This window comes from Cervus canadensis, chromosome 4 (assembly GCF_019320065.1).
Source record: "Cervus canadensis isolate Bull #8, Minnesota chromosome 4, ASM1932006v1, whole genome shotgun sequence".
NCBI classification, from domain to species: Eukaryota; Metazoa; Chordata; class Mammalia; order Artiodactyla; family Cervidae; genus Cervus; species Cervus canadensis.
In genome coordinates this window covers 90,334,081-90,352,154 of record NC_057389.1, presented here as the reverse complement: position 1 = coordinate 90,352,154, position 18,074 = coordinate 90,334,081, and the positions used below count along the sequence as shown (strand labels likewise).

The window sequence follows — 18,074 nt, the reverse complement described above, 5'->3', positions numbered from 1 at the left end:
CTTGTCATTGTCCCCCATCACCCCCACACATACCCAGGGTGGGCAGGGTCTTGCCCAGGTAAAGCCTCCCCCTCTTCTGTTGCAGCTTCTTTAGTGACCATGACCGCCTCCCCATCACCACTGGGCTGGCCCACCCCCCACCTCCTCCTCAGTCCTAGCTCCCACCCCCAGTGACAGACACCCTGGACAACCCAAGTTGTTCTCTTGCACTTTGGCGATTTATTATTTCCAAATCTCCGCTTATATACAGGATAACAAGGGCACTGTTTAAAAAAAAAAAAAGAGCTAAAATGGCCTGGCTGATGTGGCCGGTGGGCCCAGGCCCCACTGCTCAGTCCTGGGAGTGCCTGGTCTGAGGTCCGCAGGCCAGCAGCCCGATAGGGGGCCGGGGGCCGATGCAGCCCCAACCCTCCTCGCCCCATCCGGCCGGTGTTGCAGCTGGCCTGGCAGAGCAGGCGCAGAGCTGACAGTCCTGTCCCCAGAGGTCTGGCTGCTGCAGGTGGATGCCAGTTCCCTGTGTGTCCACAGTGAGGGTCAGCCCTGGAGGGCCCGGGCATGGCCGCCATGCTCAGAGGACCTGCTCTGTGCTGGAGGCCGAGATGTCCAGGAGTCGCCAGGCCGCATAGGGGTTCAGCTCATCCTGGTCTCGGCAGAGCGCCCACACATACAGCATTCGCAGTACCTTGTCCTGCGGAACCCGGGAAGGGTGAGGGCTGGAGGCGGGGAACACCCAGTACCCACACCAGAAGGAGGGCAGGGTGATGGCTGCAGTCAGATCAGGGCTGGGAGGGAGCAGGGAGCGGGTCTGGGGTGTTGGCCTGGGTCTGGGATCCAGAGCAGAGGCTGGGAATCAGGACTTGGTCAAACCAGACAAATCAGCAGCGGTCCTCTGACCTCCACCAGGCCCAGCTCAAGGTGCTGTCCTGGTGCCCTGCAGTGCAGGGAACTCAGTGCATGCCCTGCCCCTCCCTTCCTGCCCACTCACCGGGTCGCCCTCGACCACCTCCCCTTTGGGGTTCTTGATCACCATCACCATCTGGGCCTGGAAGGTGATGATCAGCACTGGCCCCTGCTCCATCATCTTGCCCATGGCCAGCTGCAGGGGGTGGGGACAAGGTGGATGGGCCTCAGAGAGTGGTCCCTGGTGCCTTCCTTGCAGCCCCCATCCAGGGGCAGACCCAAGCTTCAGCACCCCAGGCCTACCGCCTCCCACTGGTCTGCTTCCAGTGGGCACTTCTCAACTATGAGGGGAATCTGAATCGCTGAGGACCCAGACAGGCTCCCTGGACTGAGGCTTTGTGGACACACAGAGGCCTCTCAGAGCCACGTCTTCCATACAGGTGTGGGCTTCCCACACAGTCGTGGCAGAAAGACCAGTGGGGGCCTGAGTGGTCCCAACAGAGCCCCCACCTTTCTCAGTGAAGGTGCAGGGAGAGCCCTGGCCTCAGGAGCCCCTGGGTCTGAGCAGCAGCACCCCTGGGCCATCACTTGCTGGAGAATTCCCAACCCCAGGACTATGGAAACCCGGCAGTGAATGTGACCCTACTCCTCCAGGGACAAGGAGCTCACCCTGCCCAGCTGAGCACAATTCAGAGAAGCACCCCTGCCCCTCCCCCCGACCCTGGAAGAGGCACTCACATCGATGTTGTCAATGTCCAGGACGCGGGAGTGGAACTGGAGGCCCAGAGCCTTGGCCTGCTGGATCGGGTGGGCCAGCTGGCTGTAGGTCTGCAACAAGAAGCCGAACATACCCATGGGACCGGCCACCCTCGAGCAAGCCACGCCAAGGCACCTGGGAGCTGAGGGCACCTACACACCCCAGGCCAGTAGTGGGCTCACAGGCGGAGTTTCAGGCTTTCAGCTCCTGTACCTCCCAGAAAGGGCTCCCGCGCCAGGAGTGACAGATGCCAGGAGCAGGCAGGCTGGTGCCACCCTCTTGCTGGCGCAAGTCACACACTTCCCTCTCATTACCAAGACAGCACCGTATCACCACTATTGAAAGCGGTATTAATCAGTGAGGTCGGGAGCGCTCCTGGAACGCAAACAGGAACATGCTCCCGGAGAGGTAAGTTGAGGCCTCTCTGGCTGACGCAGAACATTCTCCTGTGGATCCTGGCCTGGAACCAAACGCTTTTTTCTAGGATTCATCCTGCCCCATGGCTGCGCTGGGGTGAGCTGCCTGGATCTGCCTGCTTCTCCCTGACCAGCACCTGTGGGTGGCTCTCGGCCGTAGGCGGCCTGTTCCTCCTATGGGGGCAAAGACACATAGCCCTCTCGTGCCTGCTCCCATGCCCGGGATATGGCAATCTCACATCTCAATGGAAGACATTCCAACAGCACCCACTTTTTATGCAACTAATGGACACACCAAATGAAAAGGAAAAAAAAAAGAAAAGGTGCCAATCTGCGTTCTGGTGTGCTTTCTCAAAGATGACATTCTCAGAACGCCCCGGTGTGAGTGGCTTCAACTTCAGCTCTGTTTCTAGGAGCACCAGCAGCAGCCCGCGGGTAGAGATAACCAGTCACATCTTAACAGTACCAAAGTGAAAAAAAAAAAAAAACAACCCACTCATAAACGCCTGCTGGATTAGTCACCGTGCAGGGGAGTATTTAAAAAGAAAACCTGACATCTTCTCCTCTGCTTTTTCCAACTTGTTTGTGAGCTGGGTACAGAAGAGAATCAGCCAAAAGAGATTCTGGATTATTTAGTGTCAAGAAGCTGGGGGTGAAAAAAACAAACTCCCAGAAGACACAGGTTAGGGAGCCAGAAGGATGGGGCAAGGTGGCCCCGTGGGGACAAGCAGGCTGCCAGGAAGGGACAGGGCAGACAGGGTGCTCCCGAGGCCGCCTGACCCGCCATCACGCAGCCCAGCCCTACCTGTGGCCTGGGACCTGGAGCTCCAGGAACACCTAGGCCTCCTTAAGACATGCAGCTTTTACCCAGGCAGAAATATGTCAGTGTCTGCTTGGATCTATGTTTGAGGATCTCACGATGAGAAAAACAGCTAATGAATCCATCCAATGCCGCCTGTGTGGGAGCTCCGCTTTGGTGTCCCCGAAGCACCCTCTTGATCCCCAAGGGATGACCCCAGTGATGTAACCCTGGCCTCGGGAGGGGGCCCTGGGGCCTCACACCCCACTTGCTGGCCAGCACCTGTGACCCCCATGCACAGAATGAACATCTGATGCACCCCAGGGTTCTCCAGTGTCCCTTTCCACCCACTTCCCTGACCCCTGGATCCCCAGCCTGCAGCCACCCCCACCCCCAACACCCCCATCCCCATCAAGCTCTTCCTGGATGGAGCCACCCAAGCAGATCTCCTTCAAATTGTTACTTCTTAGGCCTAAACAGGAAAAAAAAAAAAGCCGGCGAGCACTCACAGCTTCATAGCACCAGTCTTTGAGAATGTCGAGTTCCCCAGAAATCATGGCCTAAAAAGGGAGAGACAAAAAGTCAAGTATGAGAGTGAAAGTGGGCTTTGGAGGCAGGGAGATACTGCTGGAGAATGTTCTCCAAGGAGACCCTTTCCTCGGCAGCCTCCCAGCCCCATCCTGGGGTCCAAGTCTGGGGAACGGAGACCGGGCCAGGCTGGGGCAGTGGGAGGGGAACTCCCGCAGCTAACAGTGGGGCAGCCCAGGGTGGGTCCCCAGGGTCTGCGGGAAGGAAGGGGATGGTGGCAGTGGTCGGAGGTCTGGTCCCAGCTGGGAAACTGAGCCAAGGTGGCCAGGCAGGGGCAGCCTGCCTGGCCTGGGGACAACACCCTGGATGGCCTGGCCCAGGAGGGACGGGGCAGAGCGGGCAGAGGGGAGTGTGGGGCAGGGCTCCCCGGGTGCAAGGAGAGAAGCTGCCACAGGAACTGGATGTGGTGAGAGTCCTGGGGGGTGGGAGGCACTTGGGGGGAACCACAGGGCGTGGTGGGGGTGGGGGCTGAGATGACCTCACCCAGAGGATCCTGCCTGGGCCTGGGCTGCTGCTTTTGGGAGTTGCTACCTTTTCACCTCCTCCCAGCCCTGCCCCGAGTATCCTGAGGAAGCTGGGAATGCGGAGGAGGGAGAAGGACCCCAGGAGGAGGGATCAGATGTTCACAGAGGACCGGGGGGCTGGGGGAGTGCTCCCTGCAGCCCTACTAGGCCACGCCACAGGCTTCTGTATGGGCTGGGCTGCAGGACTCTCAGCCTCCAGCCAGGGCTGGTGGCCATGGAGGGGCAGGGAAAAGGCAGAACAGCCCGCCGGGGCACACCCACCTCCAGGACGTTGGGGATGATGTCATTCTCGCACTGCTGCAGGAAGCGGTCCTTGTCAAAGGCGGGGTCCACACGCAGGATCTCTGTGAGCACCTCTGACATCTCGGTCTTGGAGAACAGGCCCCCTGGGATGGCCGAGCCAGCAGGGCAGTGAGGGCCTGGGACTCCGCCCCTTGCCGGCTCAGGGTGAGGGGATGGTCTTGGGGCGGCCCACTCACCCAGCAAGTCCGTGACCTTGTCTGTCAGCACACGGGACGCCCGGATGAAGGCATTGTCGCTCTCGTCATACTTCATCTTCATCTCAAAGAACCCTGTGGCAGGTGGCGGGTAGGGTCAGGGCTCAGGGGTCCCTTCCAGAAAGACACCCCCACTCCATCACAGCCCCCCCCCGAGCAGACTGGGTAACAGGGGGCCTCTCAGAGGCTGCTGCTTCCTCAAGAGACCAGGGCCTGTGGGCCAACCTCGGGGTGGGGGAGTGGAGACCCTGCCACCATGAGCTTGGGGGGCTGTGTGAACTGTGGGGGCCCACCTCTACTGGCAGCTGCTTTCACTGCAAAGGAAACACAGGCTTCTGGGAATCCCTAGGGGACGAGGAACAGGGCTCCCTGTCAGCACAAGGGAAGCCAGGTGCCCCAGACTGGGCAGAGCATGCTGGGCCTTGAGCTGGTTCCTGGCTTGTGAGGCGGGGTGTGTAGGGGCCAAATCCACAGCTGCACCACTGGGGTGGGCATGGGTGGGGGGGGCACTCGCGCCTGCCTGCCCCACAACCACACTGGCTCTAGTCAAGATGGTGACCCAGCCCCGACGGCAGAGCCCCTGCCGCCCGAGACGTCCTGGGTGCTTCCCCTCGGGCCTCCTGAGGCCCGCACTCCGCTGCTCACACGCTGGGTGACTCTGCCGCAGTGACTGGCCCCTCGGACCCCAGTCCCCTCCTCTGTCTGGTGCCCGCCCCCCGGGAGCGCTCAGCGAGTGTCTCCCACTGCCCTGCCATCGGGCCGTTCTGAGATGGGGACACTCACGATTGAACACCACGTTGTTGTCCCTGAAGTCCTTCCACTGCTGGTACCACTTGGAATCCTTGTGCAGCACGACCCCCAGCGCCTCTCTGGGGAAGACCAGGGAAGCCAGTGAGCGCAGCGCGGGGGCCGCTCCCCCGGGGAGAGGGACCAGTCAGACAGTGTGATGACCCCGGCCTCACTTCCCGGCCCCCTGCCTTCTCGTTTCCCCTGCCCATCCCTCCCAACCTCCATTCTCTCAGGGAGCCAGGAAACCTTGGGCAGAGAGAAACCCCACAGACAGACTCGGGTTGGAACCCCGTGTGGTCCTCAGAGACGGACAACACTGCAGGTGGCTGAAAAGGGAGGTGGAGACAAGACGGGAAGGCCCTGACCGGCCTGGGACCTACTCATTGGCCTCAAACACTTTCTCTTCCTTGAATTTCTCTCCGGCGAACTCCTTCCTTTTCCGGAGCCGCTCAGGCCGCCGATAGGGCCCGGTCTGTCCTAGGACACTCTCGTCGATCTCCTTCTTGACAGACTCCACCCCCTGCAGGGCACAGCCGGGCGTGTAGGAGTTGGGTGACCCCCAGACACCCCCAACCAGAAGCTGTACACCCACCCTGGCTCCACGTCTCCAGGTCACCTGCCTTGCAGGTGCAGGCCAAGGATTTGTCGGAGCCTCAGGGGGAGGCAGATGCTCACTGCCATGAGGAGACCCTGGCTATCTGACTTCTGCCCCTGACTCCCCCCCACCCCCACCAACCCCGGCTCTAAGAGCAGCCCCCAGACGACCCTCACATTCTGAGGTCGATTCCCCGTCTCCCTGGAAACCTGCCTTCAGGTAGGGAGAAACCAGCAACTGGAGGGGCATCCTGAGCGGCCCCTGCCCCATGACCCCCATCCAGGCTGACCCAGTCTGTGGATCCCAACTTCCCAAATCTCCGGAACCCATTCCCTCCCCGCCCCACCACCCCAGACACTCTCCGGCCGCCTCTGAGCTGCTGCCCGAGTCCTCGCTGGTGGCTGTGCTTTCAGGATAAAACCTGAACTCTTCCGTACGGCCCCCAGGCCCCTGCAGTGGCTCTGGTCACACCCAGTTGTCCCTGGTGCCCGCAGCTGGCAATGCCTGCTCCTCTTGCCTGGAGCCACCCCTGGACGTTCCTGTCATGTTATTCAGAACTGCCTGCCCCTTCCCTGTCCTGCGATCCTTTGAGAGCAGCAACTCAGACCTTCTCTCCTGTGGCCCTGCAGCCAGCAGAGGGCCCCGTGTGCGGTAAGGTCTTCACAGAATGAATTCAGGACCTCAAGCGACTGGGAGTGACAGTCTCGGGGTTCTGGGCCAGACCTAAGGGTGTCAGCCACTGACTGCGGGCTGGAGGCTCTTGGTCTGTTAACCAGTAGCTCCCTAGGGGCTGTGATTTGCCCAAGACCACACAGCTGGGAGGGGCTGAGCCCAGAGATGGCAACTCGGCTCCCGGGGGTTGGGAGCAGGCCAGGGCCTAGAGTGCCCGCAGGCAGGAGCCCAGCCCAGCTCACCTGGGAGAGGGCTTTGAAGGCAGCGGTCCGGCCGAGCTTCTCCCCGCCTTTGGACACTGACTCGGCAGACTGCTTGGCAGTCTTGGCTGCTTCTTCCACACCTTCCTTGATTTTCCGGCCAAGGTCACTTTTACTGACTTCGTCAAGACTCTACTGAGACAGAGAAGGGGGAGGTGTCAGCGCGGCACAGGCTGGGGGCTGGCAGGAGCTCCCCCGAGCTAAGGGCCAGCCAGGCTGAAGGAGGGCGGGAGCAGACAACCTGAGCTTGTCTGGCTGGTGAAGCTGCGACTGGGGTATGTGCATGCTTGAGAAGGGTGCCTACCACTCCTGGGGATCTGGGCCTGGGGCTGCGGGCATGGAGCAGACAGGAGCCCCAGCCCTCCCAGGATACACAGGAGCAGCAGCCACGGGTGGTGGGGAGGCAAGAAGAAGGTGAGGAGGTGTGCATGGAGCTGGGCTGGCCTCAAAGCCCTGCCCTTCTCTCCTGGAGATGCAGGAGACTCGGGTTTGATCCCTGGGTTGGGAAGATCCCCTGGAAAAGGGCATGGCGACCCACTCCAGTATTCTCGCCTGGAGAATCCCATGGACAGAGGAGCCTGGTGGGCTACAGTCCATGGGTCACAAGACTGAAGCAACTTAGCAGGCAGGTCCCTCTCTCCAGTCCAGGAGAACAGAAAAAACAAACAGAAGCAACAAAGAAGAAAGCCCTCCAGGAAAGTCACTCCCACCTCCACCCTCACCTTGGGGCAAAGTGCTCCCCTCCTATCCTAAGGAGGGAAGAAAAACATCCTCATTTCACGAAGCAGGCCAGTGAACTGTAGGCCAGTGGGCTGGTCTGACCTTGCCCTCCTTCCTGAGGGCATCCTGGACTTTATCTCCGGAAAGCCTCTGGAGCGGACAGGCTGCTCACCACCCCAGCCTACACAGTGCTGGCTGCCAGCTCCTCCTGCCGCCCCACTCCTCTGCCAGAGGTGAGAACAGACGGGCCCTGCAGCCTCGGCTAAGAGGCCCTGGGAGCCCTGAGGACATTACCTCCTTGACGGTGCCTGTGATCTCCCCCAGCTTCTTCCTGATCACCTCGCTTGTCCGCAGGGTTTCGGATTCAATGGTTCTCTAGGGGAAGGACATTGTGTCTTTGTGTTGTGATGCAAGGTCCAAAGCAGCATTTTCTCAGCAGTCCCTTCCTCCCCAGACACCTCTCCCCCTCAGCCTGCCCAATGGGTCCCTCCCTTCCCCCAGGGTCCCTGGCTGCCCCCCAGCCTGGCACGAAGCCTGGACAGGGACCCTCCTGAGCACAAAGCCCCAGGCCCCAAATCTCTCTCTGGGCGGCAGTGGACGAACTCACCTATCTGCTCATCAGTGATATGTTGAGGGGGATGGTGGTGGCGGGGGCGGGGTGGGGGGTGCTGTTCCCATTCTGCCCCCACCCAGGCACCCTGCCCCAACCTCAGCCTCTTCTGCCCCCAGGCGGCCCCTCAGCCCACTCCTCTTCCTTAATGACAAGGAAGGGTGCTCCCCCATAGGGTGGAATCCCCCACAGACAGTTTGGCGGAGACTTGGAGGGAACAGGCCTCACTGCGCCCGCGGCCCAGGAAGGGGGGGTCAACACAGCAAAACACCAAGGGACCTGGGGCATCCGGGGCAAGCGCCCACACCCCAGGCTCAGCTGCCCACAGGGGAGACGGCGGGGCTCTGCATCGGCCTTGCAGAGCCCTCGAGGGAAGACAGATAAAGGGCCACAGGCCCATTCACAGGCAGCTGAAAATTGTTTGGGTGTTTCCCTATGCTCTAATGGAAAAACCCAATTTTTTTGGCCAAGCGACCACGTAACAATTACACTAGCCCTGGAACCCACTTTCTACCCATTTCACTCAGAGGCCCTCTGGAGTACGCATCTCAAACCTAGTGCCTGAGAGACCTATGGAGATTCTTCTTTTTCTTCCTTTTTTTTTTTTTCATTTATTTTTATTAGTTGGAGGCTAATTACTTTACAATATTGTAGTGATTTTTGCCATACATTGACATGAATCAGCCATGGATTTACATGTGTTCCCCATTCCGATCCCCCCTCCCACCTCCCTCCCTATTTTTTTTTCCTTTTTAAAATTATTTATTTTTAATTGGAGATAACTGCTTTACAATATTGTGTTGGTTTCTCCTGTAGAGCAGTGCGAGTCAGCCATAAGTATACACATCCCCCAGTCTTGAGACTCCCCCACAATGCAGATTCTGATGCAGAAGGTCCAGAAAGCCCCCCGTGTGCTAGTCTGTGTGTAGAGGATGCCGCAGGCTCACCGCAGACCTGGAAGGCTGAGTGGCTCCCCCTGCCCCCTTACTCCCCATCATCAGGGATTCTGACAGCCGGGGCACTGCGCTACGGGAATTCCTGGCTCCACGGAGCAAGTGAGAGGTGGTGAAGTGAGAGAGGTTAATGGTGATTAACATACTGGGTTGGCCAATAAGTCTGTTCAGAGACGAGTCGCGAAGGGGACTCACGTATTTCCTCCTGGCTTCCTGGAGTGCATCTGACTCTTCCAGCTTCTTGGCCTCGTCTCGGAACTTTTTTATACTTTCTTTCATTTCTTTGTTTTTGGCTAATTCCTGTTTGATGTTATCGAGCAAGCCGGAGAGAAAGCCTTTTCTGCTTCCAGAAGAATAGGATTTGGACTAGAAAGCATATAGAAAGAGACATAGGATTTTCTTTTTAATTTTCAATTTCCTGTTGATACTGGTTTAACAATGAAGAGCTCTCTCTTTGCAGAAGAGTAGAAGAGGCACACTAAAAAAATATTAGGTGATAAACTGTGGGGCAGCCAGGCAACAAGATATTATTCAGCAATAAAAAGAAATGAGACCAGGGACTTCCCTGGTGGCACAGCAGATAAGAATCCGCCTGCCAATGCAGGGGACACGGGTTTGATCCCTGGTCCAGGAAGATCCCACATGAGGCCCTGCTCCATGCACTGCCCTGCCCAAGACACGGGCTTTGAGGTCAGACACAGCTGGGTTTAGATCCCGGCTTCTCCTCCTTCACAGGCTCAGGAAAGAGAAAGCTTCAAAAATGATTGTGAGCGAGTGACTCAGGTCAGGGGGACGTGGCCTCGTGTGCTTGGCTGCTCCCACTTCTGAGGATGCGCAGGGTCCACCACCAGGCCTGGGGACTCACCCTACCAGTTTCGGGGGCAACAGCCTGCCTGGCTGCTATTGAGCCCCAGCAAAAGAGGCGGAAAGTCTGGGTGCTGCCCCAGAGGTGGGGTGGCCAGGAATGCTGCTGGCAGGCAGCTTTCTGGTCCAGATGGGTCCTGGCCAGCCCTTCTCCAGGGGAAATCCAGGTTCCAAGAGTGTCAGGGACTGCATCAGCTCACAGCAGCCCCACCACTCACTCCAGGGCTGTGGACTGGGTGGTAGTGGTAGGGGGCGGGGCAGATCAGAGACGTGGACAACTAATGGGAAAGACACGTCCCACACCTACAACAGCCCCAGGACACGGTTGGGGAGACAGGCTGGCACAGGTAACTAGAGGGCTGTGCTGAGACTCAAAAGGGAAGGGAGGGTGTGGGCTGCTCAAGCATGTGGAATTGGAGTCAGTGTGAGGTTTGGGGCTTTCCTCCCTCCCCGTGGTGGTGAAACACCAGCAGAAGCATGGTTGAGGAGGAGTGATGGGGAGGGCAAAAGCTCTAGAAAACGCTGTTTCTGACAAACAGCATCAAGAGTAAGAGAGATATCGGGGCTTCCCTGGTGGTCCAGTGGTTTAGAATCCACCTGCCAACGCAGGGGACATGGATTCGATCCCTGATCCGGGAAGATTCCACTTGTTGCAGGGCAACTAAGCCCTAGTGCCACAATTACCGAAGCCTCCGAGCCCTAGAGCCTATGTTCTGCAACAAGAAAAGCCTACACAATGAGAAGCCCATGCGTGGCAACTGGAAAGTAGCCCCCAGTCGCCGCAACTAGAGAAAGCCCCGAGCATAGCAACCAAGACCCAGGATAGCTATAGATAAATAAAATTATGCAAATTTTATATATAAATTTTATAAAAATATAAAAACTAACATTACATAAATATAAAATTATATAAAAACAAAATTATAGAAATTTTGTATAAAAATATAAATGTAAAAGTTTTATAAATACATACAATTAAAAAAAAATAAAGGTAAGGACGGTCTAGCCTGGGGAAACCCAGCTCCAGGAGATGTGTGACTGTGCAAACGCAAATGCCCATGGGGCCGTCTCCCAGAAGCAAGGCCCAGCTTTGCTTGAAGGACCCAGACGGGCGACCCACTGAGGGGTGCATTTCAGCTCGCTACAGGAATCCCACTCCACTCTGGGAGGCAGGAGCCCCACCTCCAAGTGTGCCCAGCACTTCCAGATACCAAGAGCGCCAGGCCTACTGGGCTCTGACTCCAGAAGGCCTGCCCATCAGACGCCCCAGCAGTGCGGGCAGCATCCCGCAGGCTTCTGTCACCTATGCCTCACTCTCACACCTCCCCTTCCAGCCAGCTCGCTCACGTCTTGAGTCACTCACCAGGGTCAGCTCTCCACTAGGCCGGGGCAGCTGGTAGGTACCATGGGGCAGTGGCACTAGATTGTGGCTGGACAGGAGATGGACTCCGCTGCCAACACATCTCTAATTGAGGGAGAAGAGATAAAGATCCATTTAGACCAGAGGGTGATGAGGAAGGAAGGAAATAGTCCACCTAAAAGAGCAGGGATTGCCTGAGACTCATCTGATGATTTTTATCACATGCCACCTGCATGCTTGATGCTCAACCATCTTCTCAAATTCTGAGAAGCCAGTGGAATCTGGTAGAAAGAGAAAATCTTGGAACTGTACCGCAGGGCCCACATGTACCCTCCTGACTCTCAACCTAGGGGAAACCAGACGGGTCCTAGGAAATGCCAACCTATGGTGGAAGAAGGCTAAAGGCTAAATGTGCCAGTCTAATTTAAGGCCTTAGTCTGAAAATGGGCATGCTGATCCTTGATGCTGGTAGCAACCAATCTTCTCTCACCAGCCTTCTCTACTTCTGCTGGCCTTGGAGGACCAGAGGCCTGGGCTTTCAGAGGTAAACATTGATAACTTACTGTCCCAGGCACGACCCTACAATAAACCTACCATGTCCTGATCCAGGGTTGGGATGTGAACAGAGCAACTAAGGGGAGTCACCTGGGCAGAGAGATGCTGCTAACCTCATGTGAAAGGCATTTCTTCTCTGACCAAATGATGAACTTAAGTTCCAGGAGGGAAGCTCCATGTAGGTCCTGTTCAATGCTGCATTCTAGCACCCAGCATGGAGCCAGTTAGACGTATGTCAATGACCTGACAAAATCACATTTCCATGTCTACAATCCCTGGGCCTCTCCTCATCCTGTTCCATGCTTCCTGTCTCCAGGAACTCTAAGCAACATACAGACTGACACAGATGCTATGATCACCTATAGCTACTCAAGAGTAACTCTTGTGAGTTATTGAAACTTTTGTTTTAATTGCTTTGTTGTTTTCTTCTTCTAAATGCCTACAGCCATTGATCCTGGAGCCACTGATGTCAGCTGCAGTCTGAAGTTGAAGTGGATCGCTGTCTAATTGGGGAGGAAAACCCCGCAGGAGGACAGAACCTGAAGGTGGCTCCTCTTTTGTCTTGTGCCCAAATCCAAACATCTGTACATGCAACTTTCAAACCCTGACTCAAAAGACAATCAGTCCAGAAGAAAAGCTCTGCCCTGAGTCAGAAACACCTTGTTTCTCCTGCCACTCAGATTCCTGTGAGGTACTTTCCTTCCTGACCTGAGCTTTGGGCCAGGTCAGCTACCCTGCTAGTTCTGAGACTGTGGGCAGCTTGCTTAACTCCTCTGTGCTCCCAGTTTCCCAACCTGTGAGATAGCATCAAATAGTAGCAACGTGAGTACTATTTTCCCAATGCACTTTATACGCCTTGACCCCCAAGGCATCTGTGAGCCCAGATTCTCAGCCAGGGTGACAACTACCTCCCGTACTTTCAGAGGATTAGGAGGAGGGACGGAAAGTGCCCCCTGTCGCGGAACAAGCATATAAAGCTGAGCCGTGACTGTCACGGTCTTCTGGCTTTTCCTCGCCACTGTTTCTCCACGGAGCGCTACGGTCACCATTCACTCATCGGTACACGTGGGGTCAGCCAGAAATGAGCGGCGATCCTCTCCCTGCCTGGCTCCATGCATTACTGCCCCCGGTCGGACAATCTCGGCTCCCCCGCCCTCAGGCCTAGCTCCAGCACGTTACCGGGCCCCCGCCCCGGCCTCGGCTGACCCAGTGACCAAACTCTGAGTCTCTCGCGGAGCCCAGGGAAGGGGCAAAGAGGTCAAAGACCTCGGGACAGAGAGATCCTGGAGGTCGCGTGTCCGGAGCTCCCTAGTCCCGCCCTCCTGGCCCCGCATATCTGCTCACCCGCGGGCAGCGGCACCAGCCTGCCCGCAGCGCCGCCGCCGCCATGCTGGAGGATCCCGTGTGACCTTCTCGGGGCGCGACTCGATACCGTCATCCGCCGCGTCTGCCTGGTAGGGTCTGGGCCTGGGAAAAGCAAGTCCTGGGGGGCGGGATTTGTGAAAGGGAGGGCGTATCATTGGACAGGACTCCCAAGGAAGGAGGGGCCGTAGAGGGCGGGCCACAATGGGGGCGTGGCCTCACAGAGGGCGGGAGAATCCTAGAGAGCTAGGTCTCTGATAGGGCAGAGTTTCGGAAGAACGGGGCCTGTGACTGGATGTGACCTGGGGGGCGTGTACTCATGTGTGGCAGAGACCTGTGGTTGGATAAGAAAGCGAAGAGGCGGAGCCTGAAGATGTGGATTCTGTCACGAGTGGAGATTTTCCTACAGACAACCCAGGGTTCGCGTGGCCGGAAAAACCGGAACAGAACGACCCACCATAAGAACCGATTCAATGGGGTTCTGACTGATTGACCGATGGGCCCGCCCTTTGCTACTGACTCTGACTCAGTGACTGATGTTGACTAACAGACGAGCAAGTGAGTTGCTTCACGAGCAAGAGAGAACGAACCCACATTTGTACAGCACCTTCAGAGGGCACCTGTTGGTTTTGGTCCAGAAAAGGAACGGGAAGCTGAGACCTGGCTGGGTGTGAGCCACTCTTCCCTCCATCCATTTAGTGTGAATTGATACACCTGGCCAGGAAGAAGGTCATGCCTCTGTCACGTCAGCGCCCAGATGCTATTTACCATTTCGAGAATCCACCACCAAGTGGCGGTACCTGGACATGGTCATGCAGCTGGGAAGAGGTGGTGTGTTGGTCGCGTTGTTGTTCAGTCTTTCAGTAGTGTCCGTCCGACTCTTCCTGACCCCATGCACTGCAGCACTCCAGGCTTCCCTGTCCTTCACTATCTCCCAGAGTTAGCTCCAACTCCTGTCCGTTGTATTGATGATGCCATTCAACCATCTCATCCTCTCTCGGCCCCCTTCTCCTCTTGCACTCAATCTTTCCCACCATGAGGGTCTTTTCCAGTGAGTCAGCTCTTAGCATCAAGTGGTCAAAATATTGGAGCTTCAGCTTAAGCATCAGTCCTTCCAATGAATATTCAGGGTTGATTTCCTTTAGGACTGACTGGTTTGATCTCCATGCTATCAAAGGGACTCTCAAGAGTTCTCCCGCAACACAATTCAAAAGCATTAATTCTTTGGCGCACAACCTTCTTTATGGTCTAACTCTTACATCTGTACATGTCTATTGGAAAAACCACAGTTTTGACTATACGGTCCTTTGTGGGGGAAATGTCTGCTTTTTAAGATGCTGTCTAGGCTTCCCTGGTAGCTCAGTTGGTGAAGAATCCACCTGCAATGCAGGAGACCTTGGTTCGATCCCTGGCTTGGGAAGATCCCCTGGAAGAGGGCATGGCAACCCAGCCCAGTACTGTTGCCTGGAGAATCCCTATGGGCAGAGGAGCCTGGCGGGCTACAGTGCATGGGGTCTCAAATAGTTGGACACAACTGAGTGACTAGGCACAGCACAGATCTGTCATAGCTTTTTTCCCAAGGAGTAATCATCTTTTAATTTCATGGCTGCAGTCACCATCCGCAGTGATTTTGGAGACCTAGAAAAGATCTGTCACTGTTTCCACTTTTCCCCTATCTATTTGCCTTGAATTGATGGGACTGGATGCCATGATCTTAGTTTTTTGAATGTTGAATTTTAAGCCAGGTTTCACTCTCTTCCTTCACCTTCATCAAAAGGCTGTTAGTTCCTCTTTGCTTTCTGCCATTAGATATCATCTAGATATCTAAGGTTGTTGATATTTCTCCTAGCAGTCTTGATTCCAGTTAGTGTTTCGTTCAGCCCATCTTTTCACATGGTGTACTCGCTGGTACCATGGGGAGAGTTAATGTACGTTGCCTTTGCCCTATTGAAACCTTTGCCATTACTAAAACTGTGATAAGGTCTATGGGACTTGGAAGGGAGGCAGCGTACTCCCTGGCTTCAGGGTTGGACAGGTCTGCATTCTCTGTCCCTCAGGAGCGCCACCTAGAGGTGATAAGAAGTGTTGCGGGCTTCCACCCTGGCTTTGTTGGAAATGCGCTTATTTGAAGAGGAGCAAACTAGTTAAGGGTCGGGATATACAGGTTTGCTGCTGAGAAGAAGGTCTAAGGGTTTCTTAGTTGTAGTTGAAGTCATGGAGTTAGACAAGGGCACCCAGAGAGAATATGTCAGGTGGGCACATCAAAACCCCATAGTTAGATGGGGGAAGAAGAGCCCTTAAAAGAGGCTGGGCAGGACTGGTCAACAGGTCAGAAGAGGACCTGGAGGGGCTTGGAGAAGACAGGTGGAGTAGGCGCTGCTGAAGGCAGTAGAGAACTCAGGCCAGGCAGACCAGGCCAGAATGGTATCCATCGGCCCTTGCACTTTGTAATATGGAGGTTCCTGAGGAGAGAAGCTAGAAGGTTTTGCTTGAATGGTGGCTGTGGAAGCTAGATTTCGATTGGCTGAGTCTTTTGTTTTTTCAGAGGTGTGCTGGAACCAGCTTGGACTGCCTGGCAAGAGCCAGTTGTCAAATTTTCAGGAATTTTGGAGCTAGTTGTTAAACACGGTCATTATTTTAAAATTGATTGTATAAGCTTACAATCAACTGGATTATATTAAAACAATGGTAATAAATTCTCAAAACTCAACACTTCTTATTATGTCCCTGTCTATGCTACTGAAGTTATTTACGTATGTCTCTTCCGTAGGCTGGAAATACCATATTAGATGTGCTATACCTCTTACTAGTTCTGTCTTTTTTTTTTTTCTAAAGTAATGGTTTATTTGCAGGGTGCCACACAGGGGAATGGGAGACAAGTCCCAAGTCCACTTCATCTTGGTCACTGAGTTAAGGGTTCGTTTTCATATTTATTTTTATTTATTTAATTTGGCTGAGCCAGGTCTTCATTGCAACATGTGGGATCTAGTTCCCTGGCCAGGGGTCGAACCTGGGCTTCCAGCATTGAGAGCATCAAGTCTTTGCCACTGGACCACCAGGGAAGTCCCCACCAATTCTATCTCTAATGCACCATATTAATAGCTTGAAATTGGCCATGGTGGGAGTATTTACTCCATAGGAATTGACAAATGCTACAGATCAAGAACTTTCTGGTATGTTTGGAGAGTCAGTTATTAAATGTTTAACAAGCACATAGAGAGGGAGAACAGAGATGCCTCTGAGGAATCTTTGCAGTGCTTAGAAAGTGAAATTATGACAGCTGGAGGTACATATGGGGTAGAGTGAGGGTGGTTTATGTTTTCCCTACCTTTTCATTTTGAAAATGTTCAAAGCTACAAAAAAAGTTGCAAGAATAGTATAATGAACACTCATACACCACTTACCTACATTTGTTTTGCCACATGTGCTTTAGCATTTGCTATGCACATGTGAGGGGTTCCCAGGTGGTGCTAGTGGTAGAGAACCCGCCTGACAATGCAGGAGACACAAAAGATCCTGGTTCAATCCCTGAGTCGGGAAGATCCCCTGGAGGAGGGCATGGCAACCTGCTCCAGTATTCTTGCCTAGAAAATTCCATGAACAGAGGGGCCTGGTGGGCTACAAGGCATGGGGTCACAGACTTGGACATGACTGAGCGTCTGAGAACTGATGGTTGATTTACAATTTTGTGTTGGCCTCAGGTGCGCAGCTAAGTGATTTGTGATATAAATATATATATATATAATTAATTTTTAACAGTTCTTTTCCATTATAGTTTGGTATAAGACATTGAATATAGTTCCCTGTGCTATACAGTAGGTCCTTGTTGTTTACTTATTTTATATGTGCGCTCAGATGCTCAGTCGTGTCTGACTCTTTGTGACCCCATGGACTATAGCCCACCAGGCTCCTCTGTCCATGGAATTTTCCAGGCAAGAATACTGGAGTAGCGTTATGTGTATCGGGAAAAAAAAAAAGAATACTGGAGTAGGGTGCCATTTCCTCCTCCAGGGGATCTTCCCAACCCAGGGATGGAACCCACATCTCTTACAACTTTTGTGTTGGCAGGTAGATTCTTTACCTCTAGCTCCACCTGGGAAGCTGTGTTATATACAGTGGTGTGAATCTGTTAAGTCAATAGTCCCAATTTATCCCCCTACCCATCCCCTTTGGTAAGTGAAGTTTTCTGTATCTATGAGTCTGTTTCAGTTTTGTAAATAAGTTCATTTGTACCGCTTTTTAGACCCCACATATGTAATATCATGCGGTATCTGTCTCTTTCTGACTTACTTAACTTAGTAAGCTATTCTCCAGGTCCATCCATGTTGCTGCAAATGGTATTATCCCACTCTTTTTATGACTGAGTAATAGTCCATTACTTATTATACATAGCATATCTTCTTTGCCCATTCACCTGTCGATGGGCACTTAGCTTGCTTCCATGTCTTGGTTATTGTAAATAGTACTGCTCTGAACATTGAGATGCATGTGTCTTTTCAAATTAGAGCTTTTGTCTTTTCTGGATAAATGCCCAGGAGGGGGATTGCTGGATATATGGCAACTCTTGTTTTAGTTTTCTTAAGGAATCTCTATAGTTTTCCATAGTAACTGCGCCAATTTACAATCCTGCTAATGTGTAGGTTTGTACCTACCTTTTTTTCCATGTCCTCTCCAGCATTTATTATTTGTAGACTTTCTAATGATGGCCATTCTGACCAGTATGAGGTGGTACCTCATTGTGGTTTTGTTTTGCATTTCTCTAATAGCAATATTGAGCATCTTTTCATGTGCCTATTGGCCATCTGTTTGTCTTCTTTGGAGAAAAGTCTGTTTAGGTCTTCTGTAGCCCGGGC

At 54.2% G+C, this 18,074-nt stretch overlaps 1 protein-coding gene across 1 annotated transcript; it reads right to left on the bottom strand.

The window, feature by feature from the left end:
* Positions 1–196: 196 nt before the first annotated feature.
* Positions 197–13,341, bottom strand: TIMM44 (translocase of inner mitochondrial membrane 44). The gene is made up of 13 exons (XM_043466448.1): positions 13,204–13,341; positions 11,308–11,409; positions 9,276–9,446; positions 7,812–7,892; positions 6,780–6,929; positions 5,651–5,790; positions 5,265–5,350; positions 4,464–4,556; positions 4,246–4,370; positions 3,382–3,432; positions 1,639–1,728; positions 986–1,096; positions 197–688 (listed from the first exon to the last, which is right to left on the bottom strand). The coding sequence occupies exons 1-13, from the start codon at positions 13,246–13,248 to the stop codon at positions 569–571; spliced, it is 1,365 nt and encodes a 454-aa protein (XP_043322383.1). The 5' UTR covers positions 13,249–13,341; the 3' UTR covers positions 197–568.
* Between the last annotated feature and the right edge of the window lie 4,733 nt (positions 13,342–18,074).